Consider the following 24,900-nt stretch of genomic DNA (forward strand, 5'->3'; position numbering starts at 1 on the left):
CTCCTGGCCCCAGCAACAGCAGCAGCCCCCTCTGGCAGGATCCTGGAAGAGAACAACTTCTGTGGGGACATATCCCCATTTTTATACACCACATTCCTTTGTCTGTAGGTGCAGGGTAGGGGAGAAACCAGTCGCAGCTGGTTTTGGAGCACCCTTGATGGGCTCATTCCCTCACTCTATTCACTGGCAGGGCTAGGGTCATTAGACGCACCACAGGGGGCGGAGCCAGCATTGTGAGGGGGAAAACCCAGCCTCATTCAGGACACAGGTGCACTCCTCCCCTCACATCAGCATGCTAATCTCCACACTCACCACCGGGCAGACCCATCATGACTCATGGAGCCTGGCATCCCAGCCAATCACACACCAGCACCTCCACAGCACACACACAGCCATGTCTAAAAGTGGCACTTCCCCACAAGACACACTCATGCCACATTCATCATTGCGAAGCATTCACTCTCACGAATTCGCACATACCAAACTAGAGCACGCACGCCTCACGCATCAGGAACTACACAGACATTCCCCATGCATTCCTATGGGAGGGCAGGCCAACCTCACTCCACGCACTCAGAGTGCGCACGCACTTTCCACTGGGACACAGTGAAAGTACGCAGAACCCAAAAATCACTATCACCAGGTCACCATTAAAAGCAAAAAGTTTAGGGGTGAACCTGCCAGAAGGCCCAAGTCCAAAAACCACACACACCACACACACACACAGAAACCACCACACACACACAAAAACCACCACACACACAAAAACCACCACACACACAAAAACCACCACACACACAAAAACCACCACACACACAAAAACCACCACACACACACACAAAACACACCACACACACACACAAAACACACCACACGCACACACAAAACACACCACACGCACACACAAAACACACCACACGCACACACAAAACACACCACACGCACACACAAAACACAAAACACCACACACACAAAACACCACACACACAAAACACCACACACACACAAAACACCACACACACACACAAAACACCACACACAAAACACCACACACACACAAAACACCACACACACACACACACAAAACACCACACACACAAACAAAACACCACACACACAAACAAAACAATACACACACACAAACAAAACAACACACGCACACAAACAAAACACCACACGCACACAAACAAAACACCACACGCACACAAACAAAACACCACACGCACACAAGCCACCACACGCACACAAGCCACCACACGCACACAAGCCACCACACGCACACAAGCCACCACACGCACACAAGCCACCACACGCACACAAGCCACCACACGCACACTAGCCACCACACGCACACTAGCCACCACACGCACACAAGCCACCACACACACACAAGCCACCACACGCACACTAGCCACCACACGCACACTAGCCACCACACGCACACTAGCCACCACACGCACACTAGCCACCACACGCACACTAGCCACCACACGCACACTAGCCACCACACGCACACTAGCCACCACACGCACACAAACCACCACACGCACACAAACCACCACACACAAACAAACCACCACACGCAAACAAACAAACCACCACACACAAACAAACCACCACACACAAACAAACCACCACACACAAACAAACCACCACACACAAACAAACCACCACACACAAACAAACCACCACACACAAACACCACACACACCACACACACAAAAAACACCACACCCAAAAACACCACACCCAAATACACCACACACCCAAAAACACCACACCCAAAACCCACACACACAACCACGCACACACGCAACCACGCACACAACCACACACAACCAACCATACACACCCCCACACACCCCAACCACACACACAACCACCCACACACACAACCACACAGTCAGTGCATGCTTTCACTGGGCACAAACACCACCAGCCGTCAGTGCACGCCTTCACCAGGCACAAACACCACCAGCCGTCAGTGCACGCTTTCACCAGGCACAAACACCACCAGCCGTCAGTGCACGCTTCCACCAGGCACACACACACCACCAGCCATCAGTCCACACTTTCACCAGGCACGCACAGACCACCAGCCGTCAGTGCACACTTTCACCAGGCACACACAGTCCACCAGCCGTCAGTGCACACTTTCACCAGGCACACATTCACTTGGCACACACACCACCAGCCGTCCGTGCACACTTTCAACAGGCATACACACACCACCAACCATCAGAGCACACTTTCACCAGGCACATACACCACCAGCCTTAGTCTGTCCCTGGCCCAGTGCATCATATGAACAGGGCAGACCAAACTACCAAGCCAATTCTTCACCAGAAAGGAGACAAGCTTCCGGGGACCAGTTTCTGGCATTTCAGCCGTCGTCGGCCCAGCACTGGGACAGGAACAGACTAATTTGCATGTAGACAGGTTCTGAGCTGGGATGGTGCAGTGAGCTAAAAAACGGTGATGGATCAAGCCCTGATCTTTGGACTGGGTATGAGTGGTCTGCTTAATTCAGACACTCTGTTCATCACCACCCCCTTTTTCTGAATCATTTTGTCCACCATAAGCGTGGGAGGGTATACTCAGATGTGAATCCCTTGCTCATTGCACCATCAGGATTCAAGCAAGCCGGGCCGACGACGGCTGAAATGCCAGAAACCGGTCCCCGGTAGCTTGTTTCCTTCCCAGTATAAGAATTGGCTTGGTAGTTTGGTTTGCCCTGTTCCCATCATGCACTGGGACAGGAACAGACTAATTTGCATGTAGCCAGGTTCTGAGCTGGGATGGTGCAGTGAGCTAAAAAACGGTGATGGATCAAGCCCTGATCTTTGGACTGGGTAAGAGTGGTCTGCTTAATTCAGACACTGTTCATCACCACCCCCTTTTTCTGAATGATTATGTGGAAAGGCATGTCACAAAAGTTTCTCAGTCACCGTTCCAGTTGCCAAAACGGAGCTACGCTCAGACTCTCTTCGGCACCGGAGACACCGGAATAAAAACTTATTTTGCCCACAGTTAAAGCGACAGGCGCGGTTAGCTTGACATTTTGCCAGTGTCTTTGGCCCAAAACTAAAACTGTGTGACTGCCATTGGATGCTTCTAAAATTCATCGGGATTTCATCAGCAGTCATTATAGAATTTCATGTTGGCTTTCCGTCTCCTACTACCATTTTTGGTGAAACAAAAGTTGTCATGGTAGTACGTTTTTCTATTACATTTTCCCTTGGTAATTACTTTTGTATGACGTTGCTATAAAGCATTTAAACAGGGCAGTAATAGTGCACTTGCATTATCAGCCTTTACCTCATGGGGTGTATTAATGGCTCGTGCTGCATTAAGGGCCTTTCGGTTCCACTTTTGCTCTAATTAATGGATTCTTGTTTATTTAACATATTCTCTGAGTAGTCAAAAGTCCCAAAATAAAAGATAAATACATGCAGGGTTTATGAGACAAACTCGCACTTAATCCTGAGAGGCAGAATTTCGATGCACATTTTATGTACTTTCCAAGGTGTGGATTATATGCACATAACGGTCATGAACCCGGTTTAGCCGTCTGGGTATCTGGAGATGTTGAGTAGCAGTTTAAACGCTTCTGAACAGCAGCGATCCTCAACTGCTAATGAGGTTTTATAAAAAAATCACAGACCGTGCTGACATACGGTGCCACGATTGTTGCTTTAAATGTTTTAACCACAAAGCTGTTTTGTTGTAAAGTGTTCTTGAGTCTTTTGCATTATTTAACTGATCGCGTGTAATGCTGATATGTAATGCTAGGAATTGTTTTAATTTGAACATCTTTTTCACTGTGTGGCGAACGTTTATTATCATTTTTTGCAGTTGTTTTAATTAATCAAGCATTAGAGTGAACAGTAATAACATAATAATGTATTATTTACATTTGAGAGATAGTTCTGGTTGATGAAGCTTTTATGCAAGCAGCTGCAGGATTAAACCTGAAAGTGAGTAATGCTCGAATTAATTACTGGTTTTAATATATAGAGAACATCGTACCACATTTCTACTAGTTCCAAGCTGTGTTTATATCAGGTATTGTTACTATTACCCAGTTTAACCGACCCGAAGAGAGTGGGCTATATTTCCTAAGTATGTAGTTGTTCTAAGTACATAGAAGTATTAAGTTACTGTCCTTGTGGCTGCACTCTGGATTCGGTGGATGTGAACGGTGCAGAGAGCGAACAGGTCTTATATTTTTTTGTATTGTTATTGTTCATTCCCACCTGCACCGCGCACGATCTGGTGTGAGCATGCCATCACAGCGCCTTTTTAACCTGGATTAAGATTTGCCAAAGTATTTCGTGGACTCTGTGGCCAGTTTCTCGATTATTCCAGAATAGTTAGTAAATTGTTTTGCGAGTGAAAACGGAAGGCTAGTTTAGATATTTCGCTAGAAAAGAGCGTTCAGTGCCCGACAGTTTACTTAGCTGGGGGTGACACCTTGTTTGTAGGGCCAGAATTAATTTTTGGGGTGAGAAACAAAACGTTCGCTCGTTTTAGGGCGCTTTCTTTGACTTGGCTTCAGTTTAACACGCAGTTGCATGGAAGCTTTCCTTGTAAAAGACAGTCTCGAGTATTCTTCGTACATGATTTTGAGTCTGGCTTGACACGGTCCAGATTGCATATGGCAGTCTGGACGCTACAGAACCACGCTGAAGTGCGCGCGCAGTGCCCAGATTAGCAGGGTCTACGGTCACGAGCAGACAGCCTGTTATGTAACAGCCGGGCCGAGAGTACACAAACCCGAGCAAAGGCTGGGAAGGAGTCGGCCGCTGTACCAGGCAAACTTTGATAACCAGACGGCTGTATTACGTGAACAGTTATTTTTTTTTTAAGTTTAACCTGTTGCTGTGTCAATACCCAAATCGACTGTTTTCTTACTGTGCAGTGAGCGCTTCATTAAAGTGGCGTGCTTGTTTTTTTCCATATGAAATACATTCTGAGCGTCCAGGTCCCACAAAACAGGCTCCTTGGACACAGACTGGAGCGCTTTCAGATAAGTCATCAAGTTGCTGTTTTGCACTCTCGTAGTTTACTATGCAAGGTCCAGACTTGGACAGCCAATGTAAAGAATGCCCACCATATGATGTGGGGATTTCTGGATGGCAAGACAAGGCCGGCAGATACCAGAGGTGCCTACTAGCTGGCAGTGATACTGCTTTGTCATCAGGTATGGACACAGCATGGGTAGGACGGCCCAAATATCACAAGGCACTCACTACATACACCTGGTAGAAGGGCTCCAAATGGCTAAGGATCCTGCACACCGCTACACTGCATGTTCCTGGACTGCATTCACTGCGGGGCAAAGCAGGTTATGATGGTAAGGTACTGATGCACACTCACACAGCATGCAGGTTGTTACCACACTAATTGCCACTCTATATCGCCCCTCACTCTATCGCCCTCAATCTATTTATCTATCTCCCTCACGCTATCTATATCGCACTCACTATCTATCGCCATCACTCTATCACTATCTATTTATCTATCTATCACCCTCCCTCTATCTATCTATCTATCTCTCTCCCTCACTATCGCATCACCACAGCATCACTCAGGGGCAACACAACATCACTATGCGCTACTACAGCATCACTGAACGCCACAGCATTTCTCGTCGCCACCACATCACCACTCAGCGCCACCACAGCATCAATCTGTGGGGGAACAGCGTTTACAACGCAACTTTTACCACGCAGTACTTTTACAACGCAAGTCGTTACAACACTTGCGCTGCGGGCGCTGTAGGATAGGGAATAGTTTAATTTACTATCCAAAACCTTCTCTGCTATCCACAGGGACTGGAGTTGGAATAGTAAATTAAACTATTCACTATCCAGCGCCCCCCAACGCAAGTCGTTGTAACGACTTGCGTTGTAAAACCTGCGTGGTAAAGGCATGCGCTGTAAAAGCATGCGTAGTAACGACATACATCCCAATCTGTGCAACCATTCAACAACTGGTTCAAATATGTTCTCTCAATGTTGCAAGCTTTATTACAAATGTCACAAAAAGATGTTAATATTTCACTTCTGTTCTTGATCTATTTCCGGTTGGTTGATCTCCTATTCTTGGGATTATGACGTCTGCCTGCTTCCACATTGTCCTTCCCTGGGAGATGTATTGCTAGTTGGTCTATTCTTAGTGGAATGGCCCATCCATATTTCCTGTGCTAGCCCGGATAGTTCTACAGATTGTGTTCCTCCTGGTTTGTTGATGCAGAACATGGTTGTGTTGTCCGTTTGGATCAACACCCTGTTACCGTACAGCTCCTTCTGAAGGCTTTTAAGGCTAGGAACACAGTTTGTTGATTTGTTTGACCGCATCCTACTGCGGCCATAGACCCTCACCTTGAGTAAGGTCATGTGCGCGCCCCACCCCAGCTGGGAGGCGTCTGTTGTGTTGGTCACCATTGGAGTTGGCTGTGTGAATGGTTTCCCCTGTGATAGGTTTTCCTTGACCCACCACACTATTTCCTGCTGCACTGCGTGTGACAACCACTAGATGTTCCAAACTCCCTGTTTCCTGTGACCATTATTGCTGTATCCATTCTTGGAATCGTCTCATGTGGAGTCGAATATTTGGGACCAGGTGTATGCATGACGCCATCATTCCCATTAGTTTGCTCACCGTCCTCACTGTCAGAACTTGCCCCTTCCAGTAAAGATGCGTTTCCTTCTGTATTGCCAAAGTTTTGTGCTGGAGAACACCTTGCTTTGCATGTTCCGGCTCTATTGCCGACTTTCCCCAATGGATTGAGAAACCCAGTTGGATTAGCATTCGTACGACCTGCTGGATGTGTTTGCATTGACTAAGAGCTTGCCTTTAAGAGCCAGTCGTTGGGGTAGGAGTATGTGTGTATCCCTTGCCTCCTTAGGTGCGCTGCCACCACTGCTAGGCATTTAATAAACACCTTTAGTGCGGATTGGAGTCTGAATGCCAGTACTGTGGACTGGTATTGTTTGGTTGATCACAAACCTTAGTCGGCGTCAGTTTTTTTTGTTGAAGGGACGTGTAAGTGCACAGCCTTAAAGACTATAGTTGCCAGGTAATCCCCTTCTTGTATTTGTGATATTACCTCTTGTAGAGATGTCATCTTGAATCTTTGTGTCCTTATGAACTTTAAGAACCTTAGACCTAGAGACCGCGACCTTCCCAGAGATCTGGAAACACGCCGAGATCAATGCCATACTCAAAAAACCTAAGGCAGGCCCAATAGACGTTAAGAACTTCTGGCCCATCTCTCGGCTCCCCTTCCCAGCAAAGGTCATCGAGAAAACAATCAGACAGCTAACCTGATACCTCGAAGAAAACAGAATCCTGGACCCTTCCCAGTCAGGGTTCTGTAGCAACCACAGCACCGAGACTGCCCTCATCACCGCCACCGACATTAGGACCCTGAAGGACAATGGCGAGACCACAGCACTCATCCTCCTAGACCTCTCTGCCGTCTTCGACTCAGTCTGCCATCGCACACTACGCGCACTCCTCCACGCTGCAGGGATCCGAGACAAGGCTCTGGATTGGACCACCTCCTTCCTCTCCGGCAGAACCCAGAGCGATCACCTCCCCCCATTCAGTTCCAAAGCCTCTGAGAATATCTGCGGCATACCCCAGAGATCCTCCCTCAGCCGACGCTGTTCAACATTTACATGGCCCCGCTCTCACACGTAGCCAGACAGCACAACCTCAACATAATCTCCTACGCAGACGACACTCAGCTGATCCTCTCCCTCACCAAGGACCCCATCACCGCCAAAGCCAACCTTCCCGAAGGAATGAATGCCGTCGCCGACTGGATGAAGACAAGCTGTCTGAAGCGGAACTTGGACAAGACGGAGGTCCTCATCCTCGGATCCAAACCTTCAGCCGGAGACGACCCCTGTTGGCCGACGGCACTGGGGGCAGCCCCGACACCCACCGACCATGCACGCAACCTGGGAATCATCCTCGACTCAACGCTCTCAATCACCAAGCAAGTCAACGCATGCTTGGTCATGGAAAGCGTTGAGTCAAGGATGACTCCCAGGTTGCGTGCATGGTCTGTGGGTGTCAGGGCTGGCCTCAGTGTCGTTGGCCACCAGGAGTCGTCCCAGGCTGAAGGGTTGGAGGAGAGGATGAGGACCTCAGTCTTGTCCGTGTTCAGCTTTAGTCGGCTGCTCTTCATCCAGTAGGCGACTGCCTTAATTCCTTCGTGGAGGTTGGGTTTGGCGGTGAGGGAGTCCTTGGTGAGGGAGAGGATCAGTTGAGTGTTGTCGGCATAAGAGATTATATTGAGGTTGTGCTGTCGGGCCATGTGTGCGAGCGGGGCCATGTACATGTACAGGAGCCTTATTGTATGATGTTTAGTATCCATTTGTCAGTTTGTGACCTTCTTCCACTCCTGGAGTAAGTCCCTTATTCTGCCTCCTACTGGTGTTGTGTTCAAGGAATTGTTTTGTCTTGTAAAATCATCAGGTTTCGGTTTTGTTTTATATTTGATGCCCTCCTAGAAGAGTTGTTAGGGTGGGGGTTTGCCTTACGGCAAAGTCACTTGGAGGTGGGTTGTTGCCCTCATCTCTATTCCTGTCCTCTTCAGTTTGAACGCCCTCGAAAGGACTGGCCTCGTGGCTGGTACTGCCAGTTCTGCTGCCGTCCCTGGCCATTTACTTGATAACCTTGTTGAAAGGTTTGGTGCGATGTACTAGGCAGGTTGCCTCCCCTACCATTTGGCCTTCTTGGGGGTGTAACCCTTCTCATCCCTCTGAACTACAGTGCTCCCATGGACATAGCTGTCTCGTTGCCCTTTTTGAGCCGAGTTAACTTGTCGTCAACTGCCGTTCCAAAAAGCTGCTCTCCGTTTAAGGGTGTGTTCAGGATGTTGTTCTGTACCTCAGGCTTGAAGCCTGAAATCCTAAGCCATGTGTGTCTTCTCTCCATCACCCCATTTTGCCTGCTGGACGTCTCCGCAGCATCCAAGGCCGACTTTAAACATGCGTTAGCCATGTTTTCCCTTCCTCTACCAGGTGGACTACGTTCTGGTAGATGTTTCACGAGTTGCCGCACTTCCTCCCAGTGCTGGTATGCATGCCTGTTGATTAAGGCGTTTGAGTTGGCGACGCACCATTGAATCGCTGCACTCAGTTTTACTTTCCTTCCCATGCGGTCCATCCTTCTATTCTCCTTGTTTGGAGGTGGTTCGGCATTTGTGGGTACATTAGCCCTCTTCCTACCCCGTTGCTGTATTTATTGAGTCAGCTGACACTGATCCCTGAATGTAAGCAGGGTCCTTTGAGGAGTGTTTGTACTTTTCTGTCCTCTGGGTCACTGATTTGCATACAGCTGGCTCCCTGAAAGCCTCCCTGCCCTGGTCCAGCACACTAGGGAGCATGGGCAGGACCTGACTCCTTGTTCGTTGAATTAACAGTTTCCAGAAGAAAACATGCCTTGGGCTTCCCTCCTCCAATTCCGCTCTATAGGTCTCTGCAGCCTTTTTAACAACCATATTATAGACCCCTATATCATCTGCTGGTGAAGGCCTCGAAGGGTATGTATCTACTAAGTCTTCCGGTAATTCGGCGTCAAGGTCATGCCACTCCAATTCTTGTGCCTCCGAGAATGTCGAGGCCTGGTAGGTTTGCTGATCCTCCTCGCCTTCACCCTCTAAGTAATACAGGGCCTCTTGCTCCAGTTCCTTGACCGGTGCAGGCGTTTGGCGGTTCAGGGTCTTAGTCGCCCCTTTTGACTTCGGACGCGTGCTTCAGCGGGATGGTGTACTGGACCATCCTTTTGTCGAAGTCCTTTTTTCACTGCAGGATGCTCGCCATTTCTGCCTCGAGCCTCCTCGTCTTCCTCTCCATCTCAGCAGCCTGTTTGGCGTGGAGTTTGAGAGATTCGCTTCGAGGTAGTCTATATCAAAGTAGTTGTTGACCCTTCTTTACTCGCCGTCGAGGTGTCCATTTTTCGAGGGCATCCTTTGACAACCTACAATTTGTGGGTTTTCGCCATCTGGGAGTCCTTTTCGAAGGATCCGCTGGGCTGCTTGTCCTTGGGTGCTGTTGCTTTTCCTGAGTGTTTCGACTGCAATGTTCCCTACGAGGACTTTGCTTCACACTTACTTACGACTGTCGCTGGAGGGTCTGGGGGTTGACTACTCTAACCTCCTTCGGTGTTTTCTTTGGGACCTAGACGACCATGCCGTCCTCCGACCCCACAGCGATGTTGTCCTCTCCACTGGAGAGGCCCAAGTCTTGTAGCAATGGAGGTGGCCCTTGCCCCTGCATGGTGTAGTTCGCCCTTCTCTGCCTCTCCAATTCAGAATCTTGGGTGTGGACGCCGAGCACACTTTGCAGTCCTCGGTGTTGTGGTCGAGCGGCAGGCAGAGGTTGCAGACAGGATGCTGGTCCTTCTGGGCGTACTCGTGGTGACAATTGGTGCTAAACTTGAAAGGTGTTTTGTCCATCCCTGCGCTCAGAGAGCCCCCTGTGCGCGCATTTTCCGTAGAACGTAGAGATCTCAGTTGAAAAACCTTTGTCGTCCCGGTTACCCGACATGTAGTCAGGTGTGTTGAAATCTGTGATTTTCCTAGATTCTCTGCAATTGTCGACTCTCTCTCCAAATCTCTGAAACTCTTCGGTAACAATCCAGACCCAACGGCAGAAAAAAGAATCTGAAGATGGCGACCAAAGGTGGGAGCTTCTGGAGGAAGCGCGTCAACGTCAAAAGGACACCAAATGGTGGTTTGTTGACACCCACCTGGGCCACGGAAAAAAAAAGTATACTACAATTCCAGACCCAACCACTAGATGGCGGAATAATGCACAGCATAGTGAATCCAGAAAGATTCACGCTGAAAACCATATGGTTTTTCACTCGAATTTTTGGATTCTTCTGGGGATTTCATCCCAAACTTCAGAGTGCTTCCCTTTGCTTCCAAAGCCTACGGCGAAAAAATTATCTGAATAGGGATACCATGCACAGGAACACGGGGTGCCATCTGACGTCACAAGTGCACCTAGCACCAAATGCTCTGAACAAGAAAAGAAAAAAAGAATTTCGGACTCGACCTTTGGATGGCGAAATAATGCACAGCATGTGAATCCAGAAAAGGATTGATGCTGCAAAACCAGTTTCTCATTTGGATGAAAAGTATATGCCTTAAAGGCACCTAGAGATCAGGGTGCTATTATTCCAGCCTTGCCCCAGGTCAATTTCTCATCTCTACACAGTCGCAAAATAATGCTTGGACCTGCCAGAGCCTCTTAGGCTAGGTCAGCCTCACAAGCATTATTTTCTTCAACAATTGCTGTTGATACTCCAGGCATTGGCCAGTGGGGACTCACCATCTAAGTTGAGCCTGGGCCATCCACCTGGAGTGGAACCACTGCCACTACATGCGGAGGCATTCATCTCTGTCAGCCACTTGGGAGCAGATTATACACCTTGTAATTTCCTTGAAAATGTCAAAACCAAGCTGCATCAACTCACAGATCCCAGACTAAATCAACATGACCCAAGAGCAGGAAAGGAGCCTTACAATATGCAAAAGTGTGTATATTTATATATATATATATATAACATATATACACGTGCGCGACAAAAATGATTACGAGCGAGGCCAAGTCTTCATGTTTGCTCACAAGTAGGATTCCACAAAAAGACAAGGAGGCGCAGGGGCACAACAAAAACATGGGCAAAAACAAATGGCCAGTACCAACAATCAGGCTGCTTCATCCTCGGACACCAGCATGATTGTCACGGATACAGACACAGAAGGCAGTGGCTCAGAAACTGGCAGCAACTCTACATTGGGGCCCCTCACGTATGCGGAAGAAATGGATTTTGTCAGACAACAGAGAAAATCAACCTTACGATCACGGAACGCCAATCCGCAGGCCGCAAATACAGGAATCACAAAAGGCACCAACGACGCAAACGTGCAAAGCAACAAAGGGCGAGGGCAGTTCCGCAGGAGAAGAAATTGGAAGAACTAGATGAAAATGCTAAGAATACGATCATTAACCTCACCAAAGTTGAACTTAATGCGGCTGAACTGCAACTGTTAAGCTTAGGGCTCAGCTATTGTCCAGAAAGTAATTTTAATTTTGTGGAGACCAGGATTGACGTATATAAATTTATACGAAAACTTAAATTGGCCAAATTTTTCAAAATAAAAAACCATAACAAATCAACGCCCAATCCACGAATTACTCCAATGCCTACTGGAAAACAAATTCCTTTGTTAAAAACTCTGTTCACTTTGGGCCGGGATATGTCAGACAGCCAACAACAACTGGCAAGTACCGAACAAATAGCAGATACTGAGGGATTTGTAGTTTCCACGGCAGGAGGTAGTCCGTTCAAGGCACCCTCAACGTTTGTACCGATAATGCCGCGTGACGCCTTAGACATCTTCCATGACCGCGTCACAGAAGAACTAAAAAAACTACATAGGAAAACCATCAGAACTGAACAAAGAAATAAAAAAGTACCTCCAAACAATACTTCCAACTAATGGAAAAACCAAACGACAATAACTCAGTAGTAGTGAAGAACTCTGACAAGGGAGGAAACCTGGTGCTCTGGGACAAAGCGGAATATAAGGCAGAGGCATATCGGCACTTAGACTATCTTGAGTGCTATGAACAATCCAATGGGGCAGCAATCAGCAAGGTACACAGGGATTACCAAGTGCAACTCATGGAATGGAAAAGGGAAGGGCTAATTACCAAAGAAGAATTTTCTTTTTTATATAAGGAACATCCCACCCTTCCCACCTATCTAATCCCAAAAGTACATAAACAAACCATTCCGGTTCCAGGACGCCCGATTATTTCTGCCAGGGACAGCATGTTTGAGAACACATCCAAGTATGTGGACCATTACCTGCAAGAACATTTAACTGCATTACCGACGTACTTAAGAGACACCAAAGACTTCCTTTGTAAATTAGACTCCATTGTCTGGTCAAAAAAATTACCTCCTCATGACTCTTGATATTTGTTCCCTCTACACCAGCATCAAACACGAAGACGGATTAGCTGCCACTGAATATTTTTTGCAGAACAGATGTATTTCCTTACATAATCATAACAAAATGTTATTGAGTATGATTAGATGGTGCCTGTTCAATAATCTGTCTGTTTGATGGGAAGGTGTTTAAACAACGGCAGGGAGTAGCCATGGGTGCATGCTTCTCCCCCAGCTACGCGTGTTTACACGTTGGCTGGTGGGAGGAGCATGTACTGAGGGGGCAACTCAGGACCATAGCCGATAGACATCTGGAGGTATATAGATGACATTTTTATTGTTTGGAACGGTACACTAGCTGAAGCCCACACATTTGTTAATACCATCAATGACAATCAATATAATTTGCAGTTTACAGCCCATGTAGATCACAAAGTCAATTTTTTGGACATTACTGTTACCATTGAGGACAATATTATCACATCATTGTTCCGCAAACCAACTGCGGGAAACTCCTTGCTTAGAGTTTCCACCCACAGCACACGATCACCAGCTTACCATATGGCGAGTTTAAGAATCCGTAGAGCCTGCAGTACACCTACAGCCACAGCAGCAGCACAACAAGCGGCCAGAAGTAGACTATTACAACGTGGTTACAAGGCCCAGCTACTTGATTCTGCACTAGCCAAAGCCAACTCCAGGGACAGACGTGAACCGTTAGCAACGTCTCATGATAAAGAGGCAGTGGAGGTTGAGGCACAAGATCAAGATAGGTGCAATCAAATAAACAATGCCGACATAACAGTGGCATGTAGGTTCATATCTACATTTAACAGGCAGGCAGGAGCCATTAAAAAAATCATGAACGCCCAATGGCCAATCGTATTAACTGACACGATTATGGCCCAGGTACTTCCCACTAGACCCAACTACACATACAGAAAAGCACGATCCATGCAGAATGATTTAGTGAGAACTAGTGCTGAACTTGATGTGAATAAAGGTTGGTTAACAGCAAGTTTGGGTTTTTATAAATGTAGCACTTTGCCTGTAAGTTTGGCATCAACACCAAGACCTACACTACGGGCTTCTCTGAGGTGCCGTGTAAACTAAAGGGACACTACACATGCCGCACCGACCATGCGGTATACGTGTTGCAATGTGGCTGTGGATTACGCTACGTAGGGAGCACTAAGTTGCCAGTCCACCAAAGAATTTTACAGCATCTACGAGCAACTGTAAATTCTGATAGTGCATACCCTGTAGCCCGCCACATCAATGAACATGAAAGTAATCTTAACATGCTGAAATATTTTGTCATTGACAGTGTTCCCATCAGTAAATTAGGTGGTGATCGCGAAAAGAAATTGCGGCAATTGGAAACCAACTATATCCTCAAGCTCGACACCAAGACCCCTAAGGGACTCAATATGTGTGAAGAGATACATCACTACCTTTAGAGTGGTCAGGCAGTCGATGGTTAGTTCTTAATAGACAGTATTTGCAGTGAAGAGGTTCAGTTCACCTTCTCCATTGGTCCTATTAGTCCATTAGGTGAAAAAGGTTACACAGGCTTTCATCTGAATAAGAACTTAGTTTGTCTCCGGAGAACTTTATTTGCCTTCCTGTTACATTTATATTTACAGATGAATTTGCATCTTCTCTTGTTCTGATTCGTTTATGTAATACTCAATCATATTCCCTCTAGGACATTAGTACCCAGATACAAATAGGAAATAGTATGTTCCTGAGGTAATAAGAGTCTAGGGAAATATACGCAACAACACTTATCAGAACTACAGAATCTATCGGTTCCTTCTCTCTTTGCATAGTCCATCTAGCAACACACACAAGTCCAGTAATACATGAATTTTATTATAAGAGTCTAGTACAGAGATTTTAACTATCATATCCTTTTCACTATTTTTCACATTTTCACTTTTATAGTTACCATACTGCAGTCTGTCTAAATGTCATTAGTCTATAGGTATAATAGTTGGTATACTACCACTATTGAGCTGTTGGCAGAAATGGGTTTTGCAACTCTAGGAATAGGAAACCAAATAAATTTGGCATTTTGTTTTGTAATTGGTTGATGATTTTTAACATTATTGAAGGCAATCAATACCATTAATTTACCTATATGCCGCACTGTTTATTACTCTGACAGCTCGAAGGTGTATTTGTACACTTTATCATTTAGGACTAGGCACTGAAAATAATTTGAACAAAAATTTAAGAAAGAGTAACTGAGTTAACAATGAATTTAAGTATTTGTACTGTAATTTTCAAACGAAAGTTCTCTTTCTTCATTTGTAGTCTTTTTTGACAGGCAGTATGTTTTCACTTTCAATGGTATGTGTAGTCACAAGGTTAATTTGCACTTGTGTATTTAAATGGATTGAATTGAGCAGTGCATGTATGTGAACAAGGCTACTGTGTTAGCCGAAACGAGTCATCCTGCCTGACATTTTGCGCACCTGGTTAAAATAAAGTCACTGTGGCCAGCAGTGAGAACAGCAATTGCAGCGTTCGTGTTTCTCTTTTGGTGGGCTAAGCACCGGAGCGGTAATTGGACATATATATATATATATATATATATATATATATATATATATATATATATATATATATATATATATTGGTGCAGAAAATACAAAATCAGTTACCAGTGTTCCTTCATATGAATAAAATTGCATGTGAATATAAAAAAGTGGAAGCTCAGGTACAATACTGTTTACAATTGAAAGTTTATTTCTTAAAGTACACCAAATAAGATGCAAGCACTTTCATGACAAATATACAGAAAATAAGTACATTAACACGGAACAGTACTTTAGCTTAAATGAGGGGGGATATCTTTCAGTGTTATGGCATACACTCCCAAAGGGTCCTCAATTCCTTTCTCCAGTTAATTTACATTTCAATAAAATATTGTTTGTTAAAAAAAGTGAACGCTCAAAATGGAAGTTAGTGCATTTCTGTTTAAAATAACTCCAAAGTTGAAATGTCATGCCAGATACACTAAAACAAAAATGTACAAATTTGCGCAACAGGAGATTAAGGTATTACAGCCACCTTTTCTGTCTGAACAGTCCAGAAAAATAAAGTTACTACAAATACAGCAGGCAAACTGACTGTTGGACTGATGAATATAGGATATATAGCGTATTGAACCTCAGTCTCGAATTGTGCTAAATGCTCATACGTATGGCACATTTTTGGTCCATGATGGGGGGTTTATGCCAACACAGATCCCAATTGGTTAGAGAAATATTAAATTGTTGCTCTTTTTACTTTCTTAAATGCCAAGTGTATGTTGGAAGATCAAGGCAGAAATTTATAGGAAATAATCAGGGGTACGTCGGGTAACGTGGGGCTCTCCACGGCGAGGTGCCGGATCAAACTGAAGGCTGTGAAAAGGAGATAAAAACATTTGTTTAGTTGAAATGCATTTCAAACGTGGAAGAACTAATTTGAACTTGTATAGCAAACTATTACATTTATAAACAAGGTACCAGCTCAAGGTACCAGCTACAGCGGACTTTCATTTTAATAGCTCTAGTATCCACTTCAAAGAGAAACTTGCTACGCTAGCCTGATTTATGTGTACACAGTTTTATATAAAACTCAACTTTCAAGCCTTATAGTCTGCAGTGTACTTTACTGAAGACCATATGGTGAAACAAAAGTTTCGAAGTGCATAAGAAATGTAGAGGAAAAACAAAAAACAACCCAGGCACTTGAGGATAGAGAGAGATTGATAGGATAGACAGACATCTTGATAGAGACAGAGAGAGCGCGAGATCTATATCCATCCCCTACTGGCAGTCGCCAGAGGTAATAAAGTATTTTTACTCGCACAAATAATTAAAATCGTTGCAATTCGTGCAAAACAGTTAAAACTCAGTCCATGTTATACTTTTTTTTAAAAAAGTTAATGAGAGCAAGGTGGTTCATAGCTGGTAGGGGAAAAAGTTCTTAGTGAACGTCTTCTGTTAACAGGAAATTAATCTCAGTCATGAATTTTACAAAGCGGGCGGCCATCTGAGCGGAGTCTCCCCTCATACACTCCTCTAGAGCTTCTTGGCATGTCCGGACGTTGAGGGTCCGCCAAATTGGACGCAAGAAAAAAATTCGCAGAGGAAGTAAGGTTCTGCAGATGCACAGGACATGGATTAAGTTCTTCCCCGCTCTTACAGAAACGGCACTGTGTGCACACGTCTTCCTCGAATCTCCGGCCATACTTATACGCCCTCCGCGGGATTGGGCCAAAACGTAATCTCATTAGCTGGTGTTTCACTTGTAGTTTCATGGATGACGACAAGTAGTGTAGTGGAGTTTTAGGGCCATATAGTTTTGAGGCCCATGTGCCATGGGAGAGGGCATTGTGTTTAAGTGAGAAGATCTTTACTTGTTTGTCAAGATTTTTGTGCTTGGCCCTATAGGCAGCGAACTTGTCCATATTGTCTTGAGCATCTAGTGCATCCAAGCAGAATTTTAAAAATTGGTTCCAGGGAGAGCTAGGTTTGTTTAACAGAGACCATATGCAGCTCTTTAATGTCTGCACATGGGGTTTTTGACTTTTAAGTAATAGGCAATGCATCTTACTTTCATTACCCAGTGAGAACTCCATACATATTTGGGCATGAGAGGTAGAGTTGGGTAGATGGAACACTCTGCAAAAGCACATTGACTGGGCTCTGTCAAGCCAAGTAAGCATTTTGTCTTTGAAGGTTATGGCGCCAAAGGCTATTGTCGGCAGAAATTTGGCGCACATCACCCTAATTAGCAGTGAAAAGTCTGGAGTGAAGGGCTTTCTTGGTTCTTACAAAAGCCCCCTCCAAGCTGCGGGCCACTTCCTGCATTGCAGTAATATGATGCGCTGGTCTCCCTTTGTGATCTATCCAAATTCCCAGATACTTGTATGCTGTCACTATCTCTATTGGCTTCCCTTCAATGGTCCCTGGAGGAAATCGCCTAGGAGGACTTCACGGTGTTTGAATCCTAGGCAACAGCATCCCAAATAGGTGGCCACGCCTCGGGAGGAGTGTTGATCGCCGTGCAGAATGAGCTGGTCATAAAATCCTCCCGACTGTGTGAAGATTATATCTTTGTTAAAATTCTGACCCAGTGCTTGGAAAAGAACAAATTGAAACAATGGATAATGATCCTTGGCTGTGTCTACCTGCATCCCTCCAAAGCCAAGCGAGAGGCTACACTGAGTAAAATGCTTCCAGCCATGAGAGACCTCTCCTCCCATTATCCAAACGATATATGGCTAATAATGGGTGATTTTAATGCCAACCTAATGGAGGCAGGCCCGGATCTTTCCCCACAGTTCACATTGGACAATCAATTGTGGGCCATTCCGGAGATAAGGTCCCAGTACCAACGGAAGGAGAGTCAAGGGACAAAGATGGCAGCGTACTTAAATGAATTAGATCTCCGCATCTTAAACGGAAGACTTAATACAGACTTGCCCGCTATATACACCCATGTGTCTTTTGCTAGAATGGCCACTCTGGATTATATTTGGATTTCAGTTGCCCACTTACATCTTGTCCAGGAATTTGTGGTAATTCCCTCACCGGAAAGTGATCACACAGTTTTAACATGCAAATTTTCATCCCGGCACGGTCATGGTCTTCTTTCCCGAGCAGATTGTATATTGGGAAATCTCGTGATTGCAAGAAAGCTACGGTGGACTGTGGACAACCAGGAAACAATGGAAGAGAAGGTGGACGATTTTTTTGGTCAAATTGAAACAGGAGCACAGTGATCAATTGACCGCATTGTTGTGGGAAACAGCAGTGTTGGACCTCAGAGAAAACCTATCCACGAAAAAAATCAAAAGACCAAATAATTGCGCCCCAATCACATCTTGTCTCTCTGAACATAAACAGGAAAGCAAGGTTCCTTTCTCAGAGAATTAAAGAAGAACGTCACTGGGCAAAAGCCCACGAAATTATAAAATCAAAGGACCAAAGACGATTCTGGGTTTGTTATATTTATTTTGTTCGCCAGTAGGTAGTTATAGTTAGGACCTCATTTTATTAAAAAGCATTTCTTTATTTTCCAATAACTTTGGTGTAGTTTGACGAACCTTCACGAAATTTTCAAAACTATTGGTGCAGTCACTTTTGCTGCGGTATTGAAAATTTCAAGGGGATTCATCAAGCGGGAACCAAGAAAAAGGGGGGTCCCAAAATGCTTTTCCCCGTGTTAATTTCTATAGGAAACTTTGGTCACGGCTACTGCCCGCACTGCTAAACGGAATTACACCAAATTCGGCAGAAAGGTAACTCTTGGTCCAGAAAATACTCTTTGGTAAATGGTGTAAATCTGTTCAGTAGTTTGAGAAATGTAAATATTTCCCAAATATACAAACTGCGGCCGTGGTGGATCCAGGACCACTGTTCATCTCATGCCGGAGATCTGATTGGCTGCCAACACTTCAAACCAGGAAGTGTTGGCAGCCATCTTGTGACTCGGTTGACCTAATCACAAGAAAAAAAGACAAAAAAAAAGGATGAGAAAAGAGTGCAGGGCATAAGTACCCTGACCCCCTAGGCCTGTTCAGGGGGGTCCCTCCCAAGGGCCAAAGAAAGCATTTTTTTTTAAATAAAAAATTTGGCGGGAATCGTGGTGGAACTGCGCATACTGCTGAAAATGTACAACCCCCCCGGATTCACTGAAATGCATGCCCTCCCATACAGCCCCGGGGACCACCACCTCCCTGGAGCTATATTTAAAAATAAGTGGAGAGGGGGCTCCAGCCTTGGGACCGCCACCTCCCTGGGGGAAATGAATACTACATTATATACCAGGGCTGAACCCGGAGACCCCCTACCCAGTGTTATTTTTGTTGGAGAGGGAATGCGCGGCCCCCCTAGTGGAGCCGTAAAAAGCCTGAGGGACCGCGCCAAACCTTAGTAAACACTGCTCCGCTTCATGGAAGTGAGAGCATTCAAAATGCTCTCACTTCCAAGAAGAGGAGCCGAATTGCTTTCGGACAGAGGGAGCTGCATGTTTGCTAGACAGCCCCTTCCCTAAAAAAATAATTTAAAAACACTCCTGCTACTCACCGGAGGCCACGCCCCCTTGACCCCCACTTTGCAAATGTGCCTTCCGGGGCAAATGTGGTTGGGAAATGAATGCAGAGGGTCTTTGGGGCCAGCAAGCCCTCTTGTTACCTCCACTAAGCCCCATAGAGCGGGATTGCTGAGAGGACTTGAAGGCCACGCCCCCTTTCTCCACCACGCATACGTGCCTCCTGGCGCGCTTCTGGTTGGGGAATGAACTCCACTTTACTAAAGTGGATGACTGATCGCTCCCCAGAAGGAAGTGCGTCAGGAGGCACGTTTGCAGAGTGGTGGAAAAAAGGGTCATGGCCTCTGACAAGGTGTCAGGATTCCAGCTGTGTGGGTGTTACTAGAAGTGGCAATGGGGCTTGTTGGCCCCCAAGGACTCACAAGAGCCAAGGGGACTTCATCCCTCAAGTATCAGTGCGCCAGTAACTGCTTTTGCAGTGTGGTGGAGAAAGGGGGCATGGTCACCGAACATCTCTCAGCAAACTCACTGTGTTGGACTTACTGGAGTTAACAGGAGGGGTAGTTGGCCCCCGAGGATCTCCTGAGGCCAAGGGGACTTCAACCCCCCCGCTACTGGTAGTGCACCAGGAGCCGCGTTCGCACAGTGGTGGAGAAAATAGGTGTGGCATCGGACAAACTCCGCAATCCTGCTGTGTGAGGCTTACTGGAGGTAACAGGAGGGGTTGTTGGCCCCAAGACGTCCTTGAGGGCAAACTACCCCTCCTGTTACCTTCAGCAAGTCCCACACAGCAGGATTACTGAGCGGTCTTTGGAGGCCACGCTCCTTTTCTCCACCACTCTGTAAACACGGCTCCGCTTGTGATGCACTACTGGTTGGGGGATTGTGTCCACTTTACTCCTGAGGGACCTTAAAGGCCAAGAAGTCCTCCTGCTACTTCCTGTAAGTCCTATACAGCGGGATTCCTGAGAGCTGGTTGGAGGCAGAGACCTCTTTCTCCACCACTCTGCAAATGCAATTACTAGTTAAAAAAAACATTTTCACTGAAAAAAACCAAAGGTTACAGGGACATTATAGTTATTGTCAGATTGGACTTGTACAAGACCAGAGAAATACCGCAGTTCTAGTTAGCTAAGCGAACTATAACTTGTGCACCTGCAATGCTTATGACCGCACTGTATTACGTCACTCATGACATGGTCCGAGACATCACTGATAACCTGATCCACAGAACCACCCTCCTACTCCCAACCCCATAAAACCTCTTGTACGCCCAACTGACACACCGTACAACCACTTCACAGACCTATACTAGTATTCACACACCTACTCAGTCCTCCAAGCCCATTCCTTCTCAATCCCTCTGTAACGGTCAATGATTTCTTCATTGAGAAGATTACTACCATCAAACAGAACATTCCCCCGGCCCCATCTCTCTTTTCATGCCCTCCGCTACCTTTGCCCCTCTCCTCCCTTGACCAATTCCCTCTGATCTCTGAAGAGATCTTCCTTACTCTCCTGGGCAAAGTAAATACGGGCTCTCTCGCTGATCTTTGTCCGGCCCACATACTGAGGTAGATTTTCTCTTGCTGCCCAGCACCTCCAATCACTCTCCTCAATACCTCTATCACCCTAGGTACTGTACCTGATTCGTTCAAACCAGCCACGGTAATCCCCATCCTAAAAAAAAAAAAACGGTGCCGACCCCACTGCTCCTTCTAATTTTAGGCCCATCTCGCTACTCCCGCTCATGAGTAAGATCTTAGAGAGCCACATCACGTCTTCGCTCTCTGCTTACATTGAGGCCAATCACCTTTTGGCTGCCCACCAGGCTGGCTTCCGACCCGCACATTCCACGGAATCCGTAGTCCTCTCTGTGGTCGATGAGCTCAGACGTAGCGCCGATACTAATTCACCTCAGGCCTTAGTCCTTCTCGACCTATCCGCCGCCTTTTACACGGTCGACCATTCCATCCTTCTCGACTGTGTCAGGGGTGCCCGGCTGCGGGGTCCGGCCCTAGCCTGGCTTACTTCCTTTTTAGCAGGCCGTACGCAGGCTGTCAGGCTGGAGGGTTTTCTAGCCCCTTCCCGTCCTGTTTCCTGTGGGGTACCCCAGGGTTCTTCTCTGTCCCCTCTTTTGTTTAACCTTTACATACATCCCCTCATTGTTGCTTTACAGGACATGGAGGTCACGGCGTTTAATTACGCTGATGACCTCCAGCTTATTTTCAACCTCTCCTCTTCTCCTGATTCAATTTCTATAGTTCATTCCACCCTTACTTTCATCTATAACTGGATGAACCTTAACCAATTTAAGTTGAATCCCGATAAAACTGAGCTGGTTCTCATTGGTGGTCCCTCTAATCCTTGGACCCCTGTTTTCTGGCCCCCTATTTTCGGTTCTCCCCCGTCTCCTACCTCTGTGAAAACCCTGGGCATCAAAATTAGTCAAGACCTCTACATGCGCCCCCAGATTAGCTCGGTGGTCTCATCCTGCCCCTCAGGGACCATTCGTAAAATCTCGCGGTATTTCTCAGTTGAAGCCCTCAAAGTCATTGTCTTTGTGATGATCTTATCCCGCCTGGACTATGGCAATGCCCTATACGTTGGCATCCCAGCCTACGAACGCCGCCGCCTGCAGCTCATCCAGAATCAAGCGGCTCGCCTCATCTAGAAGCTCCCAAAATCCAGTCACATCACCCCTCTGCTTAAGACTCTCCACTGGCTCCCCATGAGGGAACGTTCGCTTTTCAAGATGGGCTGCTTGATTTTCATGTCCTTAGCTGGCACTGCCCCTGCCTTCGTTAGTTCTAAAATTAATGCTTATGTACCCGCCAAAAACCTTTGCTCATCCACCAAGTTCCTCCTGAATGTTCCCCGCTTCCGAAAGAAGAAATGTGGTGGCTCCAGATTTTCTACCCTCGCCCCACTGTTTTGGAATGCACTCCCTCTTGCGATTAGAACCACCCCCTCCTATGCGGACTTTCGCACAGCCTTAAAAACCCACCTCTTTTCTCTAGCATATTCCTCTTAGGTTCTTTTCCCCTTCTTCCTCAGCGCCAAGAAATCGCTTGGTATTAGAGCGCTTTACAAAACTCTTTCAAATTCAAATTCTATCGAGCCACGCACACAGAATCCCTCACTCGTACACACTTAAAAAATTCACTCACCCATACAGCCACTCATACAACTACTCACCCATACAGCCAGCCACAAAACCAAACTTACCTATACAGCTACTTACACATCCACTTTTTTACCTACAGTCACATACCCACTCACACACCCAAATCAGCCTCTCAACACTGTCGCTCACCAACAAAAACACTTATTCAATCACTTAGATTCCCATTCACATATCCTTACAAGCCCTCACTGTAGGAATCGGGCTCTGTATATACTATACCGAAATGAGGTTAAGTGTGCACAGAGTCCAGTGGAACCCTAAAGGTAGGCAGAGGTAAAAGTAGATGGCCCCATACTCTATTTGTGATAGTGTGGGCGAGCAGTAAGGCTTTATCAGAGGGAAGTTTTTAAAAAAAGGAACACACAGTCCCACAACACCCAGGAAAGGCTTTGTTTCTGGGCTCGGGGAGCGAAGGCTCCCACCCCAGTGGTCCAGAAACATGTTGCCTGGCTGCAGGCTGGTGTGTACCAGAAAGGGTACTCCCCAGAGGCTGGTCGTTTCAGGGGGCATCTCTAAGATGCCCTCCGAGTGCATTTTTCATTAAATCCCACACTGGCATCAGTGTGGGTTTAACATGCTGAGTGGTTTTATACCAAACTTCCCAGTTTTCAGTAAAGCCATTATGGTGCTGTGGAGCTTGTAATGACAAATCCCAGCACCCAACACTCTTAATGGCATTACTGCACTAACAATGTCCAAGAATTGGTCTAGAGACACTATAGGGGTACAGGGCTCATGCACCTGTAGCCTCTCCACTGGTACAGTGCACCAGGCTAGAGGGGTGGCTGACTTACTCCAGGCAGTAGATTGCAGGCACGGCAGACCGGAATGTGTGCCATGTCGACACTTCACTTTGTTCTGCACCAAAACACGCAGGCTGCGATGTCAGTGTGTTGTAGCAGGTGTGTAAAAGTGCAGTGCCTCCAAGGGTGGCACAATAAGTGCTACAGCCCATGGAGGCCTTCCCTGGACACAGTGCCATTGGTACCCATGGTACCTTTTACAAGGGACTGATGTGGCCAGAGAGGTGCCAATTGGGGGTACAATGTACAGTCTTACAAAGGAACACAGGTCTTGATAATCTGATTGGTAGGGACCCAGGGCACATCAAGTCAAAGTGCATCAGTAGTCTGGCAAAGTGTGGTTGTGCGGTGTGTGGCGTCTACTGCAACAGAAACCCAGCTTCCTACACACACATTCATGTACTCACTCAAAGCCATTCACAGACACTCACTGCCCAATACAGTCACTCACAAATTATTCACATAACGAAACACCTATTCAAACAGCCATTCACACATACAGCGACCTACACAGCCAGTCACTTACTCAGACACTCACTCAGTCACTTACTCACTGATTGAGCCACTTATTCACCCACCAATACAGCCACTGACACACCCACTCAATACAGCCACTCACACAGCATCTCATTTCATTCACGCAGCTGCTTTAACAACCACTTATACATCCATACAGCCACTCACACACAGATAAGCATAAGGATACATAGTCACACAGCCACTCCCATGATATATATTAAAAGTTGTATCACTCATTAGGAGAACATCTAGTATACTGTAACTTTTGTACTAGCTTAGTGTACATGCTTAGCAATCAAATTCTTACAAAATACTTACACTCATTGGATGGCGTCATGAATGAGCGTAGCCAAC

The 24,900-nt window shown here is 46.3% G+C and overlaps 1 protein-coding gene across 1 annotated transcript in view; it reads right to left on the bottom strand.

The window, feature by feature from the left end:
* Positions 1–15,715: 15,715 nt before the first annotated feature.
* The window catches only part of PPP2CB (protein phosphatase 2 catalytic subunit beta), a 237,294-nt gene continuing 228,109 nt past the window's right edge, over positions 15,716–24,900 (bottom strand). Inside the window, exon 7 of the mRNA XM_086961934.1 lies at positions 15,716–16,397. Coding sequence (XP_086818060.1) covers positions 16,325–16,397 — 73 coding nt within the window. The 3' untranslated portion in view covers positions 15,716–16,324. The remainder of the gene's footprint in view (positions 16,398–24,900) is intronic.

The sequence above is a fragment of the Lissotriton vulgaris genome, chromosome 3_1, assembly GCF_964263255.1.
Source record: "Lissotriton vulgaris chromosome 3_1, aLisVul1.2, whole genome shotgun sequence".
NCBI lineage: Eukaryota > Metazoa > Chordata > Amphibia > Caudata > Salamandridae > Lissotriton > Lissotriton vulgaris.